Source organism: Saccostrea cucullata, unplaced genomic scaffold (assembly GCF_032062105.1).
Source record: "Saccostrea cucullata isolate Sc308-1 unplaced genomic scaffold, CSIRO_AGI_Scuc_v1 ctg20766, whole genome shotgun sequence".
Lineage (NCBI taxonomy): Eukaryota > Metazoa > Mollusca > Bivalvia > Ostreida > Ostreidae > Saccostrea > Saccostrea cuccullata.
Window position 1 is genome coordinate 4,353 of NW_026936430.1, and position 2,798 is coordinate 7,150.

Consider the following 2,798-nt stretch of genomic DNA (forward strand, 5'->3'; position numbering starts at 1 on the left):
TGTAGATCTCCATAATGTAAGACTATGTTCAAAATTTCAAAGGATTTTGTCAGAAAACAAAATAGATATTTAGACTTTAAGTTTCAGCCAATCGCAGCGAAGGGCACCTGCATGCGCGTGAGATCTTGCTATTTTGACCATGTCATCATGTCTATACTACTATTATATCCTTATATTATGAGTTTCAAAGCATTTCATCCAATATTTAAAAAGTTACGGCTAAATCTATCATATTGGTCATTTCACGTGTTACACGTGCGCGCACCTGCACGCACGTGCGCGCAAAATGACCTTCGTTCCGCACATCTACATAACATACCTAGTGACCCTAAAAAGGTTTCACCTAGATCGGATGAGTAGTTTACGAGAACACTCGCGGACAAAAAAGTACCGGAGAACAAAGAAAAAATTCAGAAAAAGTAAAAACAATATGTTCCCAAACTTCGTTTGGGGAACATAACTAACCCAGGGTATAAGGAGAGTAAATAACGAGCCAAAGGTCTTGAAAGTCATATCACTAACTTATGATCATCAGTTCTCTTGCCAAAAACAAACAAAAAACCTTGTCAGATTCCAAGAAAAAATTGTAAGGAGTCAGATTTATTTTCTATTAATAGGGTAAAGATCACCCAGAGGATGATAAAACAGTTAACAAAGACAACTCAAGTAATACGTCAGTGAAGAAGGAAAAAGTCAGAGAGGCTCCGAAGGTGCGAGCTACCAGTCCCGAACCAATGGAGGTAGAGCAGGACATCAAGAAAGAGAAGGCAGAAAAACCATCGGACAACTCCGCATCGTCCAAGATAAAGAAACCTAAAAAGCAGAAGGAGCCCCCGCCAAAGACAGAGTCTTCCTCACCCCCGGGGCCCAGCCCCACCCCGGTCCACCCGCCAGTGGTACCCACCAGTCATTCACAACCCTCAGGTTAGCTTCAACCCTGACGTCTTGTGTGTTTTATGACAGCTTCAGCTTTCTATTTATATTGGCCTAATCATGTATTTATATAGGCTAAAAATATAGAACAATACTGTCATATATAGAGATCGGAATTCTTGACATTTGACCTTGTATGTTTGTACAGGTGGGGCCTCTTACAACAAGCCTCCAGTCTCCCTGTTGAAGAAGACGTGTGAGCCGTTCTTACAGGACGATTCTTGTAGTGAGGTCACCCCTAAACTGATGAAATGTCGGGAATGTAAGATGACGCCCACCCAGCGCAGCAAGAAGCTTCCCAACATCTTCTGTAGATTTTATGCCTTCAGAAGGTAGGTCTTGTCAAACTTGCAAATTTTCTCATCCAAGTCCCTAACTAGCGGGACAGGCCCATAGTATCAAAGTTATATTCATTCTGATTATAGTCCTACAATATCCAGAGCGATCTACGATAATCTGTAGAGTACATTAGAGTACAGTCTTAATATCAGCAATGTCACGTAGCAGATTTTCAGCCTTTGTGAATACAGTCTCACAATAGCAACATAGTACAGTATATCTGTACCCTGCAGTATCACCTTTTAAAATGTGTAATGGTTTAGCTCCTAATGCAAGGTGGCAACAAAGGAGATACTATTCAGGTTCTGTCCTATGATTTAGTATTTGTATATATCCTTTGTGTTGTGGGTTAGACTTGTCCTTGAACTGTATGGAAGGAAACTAGAGTGTTCATGTTAAGGTGATCCTAATGTTGCTGCTATGGAGGGCATGTTTACATGATAACTTCCCTGTGGTGTAGTAACATTATAAAGGGGCTATTGACAATCTGGAGTAAATACTTAATGTTGGCTGATTACTTCTTCTTAGAGAAAGCCAGGACATGACTCCAGAATTCCCCCACATCACCTGTCTAAAGAGAATGCATTTGCTTTACACATCAGATGCAGGCAGAAAGCAGCATACACGAGCTCTGATAGGCTTTTCTTTGTTTCTCTTTGTTTTCTGAACTCGGATTAGCTGTTCAAAATCCCAAACATCTGCCTCTCATTGAGGGTTAAACCACTGCCAGAATACTTGTAAAAATAGCTGCTGTTGAGGCAGCTATAATATCCTGCCAGAACTCCAGAGAGGGGGAGCCTGATAAGACATGTTTATTGTAGGCAAAGATTGGGAGAAATTCCACTCAGCCAAACACTGTTATCAAGTTTGTAGAGTAAGATTAGGGAGTCATGCTTAGTGAAGGTTAGCATATGAACAGAAGGGGGTGATTGATACACAATTCAGGGATATAAAATCATCTTATACAGAAAAATTTCCTTGTAAGATAGCGTTTTGTTTGACAAAAAAGAATGACAGGCCCATAAATCAAAACACCGGTGTGAGGCAGCGGTTAACAAGGTCAGATGTGTAGATAAACAAAATGGCAGAGGTCACTGTGTAGAACAGAGGCTGCCTTTGTTGTCAGTGGGGATAAAGAGGGAGTGTGTTTATAGAGTCTAGTGCATACAGAATCCAATCCCACTGATCTCGCTGGAAATTGATGTAATAGATTCTCCTGGTGGCAATGCACTTAATTAATAGGCACCATGTAAAGGCCCACCGCTACATGATCATTAGAGCATTTTAAAAAAGCACTAGCAATTTGTTACAGTGGGGAATGAAAGTTTTGAACAGAAAGAAGGGGTTTCCTGTTACCAGACATAAAGTATGCCCTGACTACTTTCCTTTCATTGGTTTGTAAATCAAGTGATCTATTATTAATCTTCAATCAGAAGAAAGTCGTGAGGGGTTGTGCACTTTATACTGCTGTTCTCCTGGCTTGGCAAACAGCAGGCATCCATCATGGGCTGTTTACATGGCTTATT

General features: G+C 40.8%; 1 protein-coding gene across 1 annotated transcript; it reads left to right on the plus strand.

Annotated features, from left to right (window-relative positions):
- The first annotated feature begins 593 nt into the window (after positions 1-593).
- Positions 594-1,297, plus strand: LOC134245579 (lysine-specific demethylase 3A-B-like). Its single transcript, XM_062727856.1, has 2 exons — positions 594-924; positions 1,082-1,297. Exons 1-2 carry the CDS (start codon positions 735-737, stop codon positions 1,267-1,269), a joined length of 378 nt encoding a protein of 125 aa, XP_062583840.1. The 5' UTR covers positions 594-734; the 3' UTR covers positions 1,270-1,297.
- Positions 1,298-2,798: the final 1,501 nt, after the last annotated feature.

Coding starts and splice junctions, on each gene's coding strand:
- LOC134245579 (XM_062727856.1), top strand. CDS start 735: ATGGAGGTAGAGCAGGACATCAAGAAAGAGAAGGCAGAAAAACCATCG. Junction 925..1,081: donor CAGTCATTCACAACCCTCAG/GTTAGCTTCAAC, acceptor ATGTTTGTACAG/GTGGGGCCTCTTACAACAAG.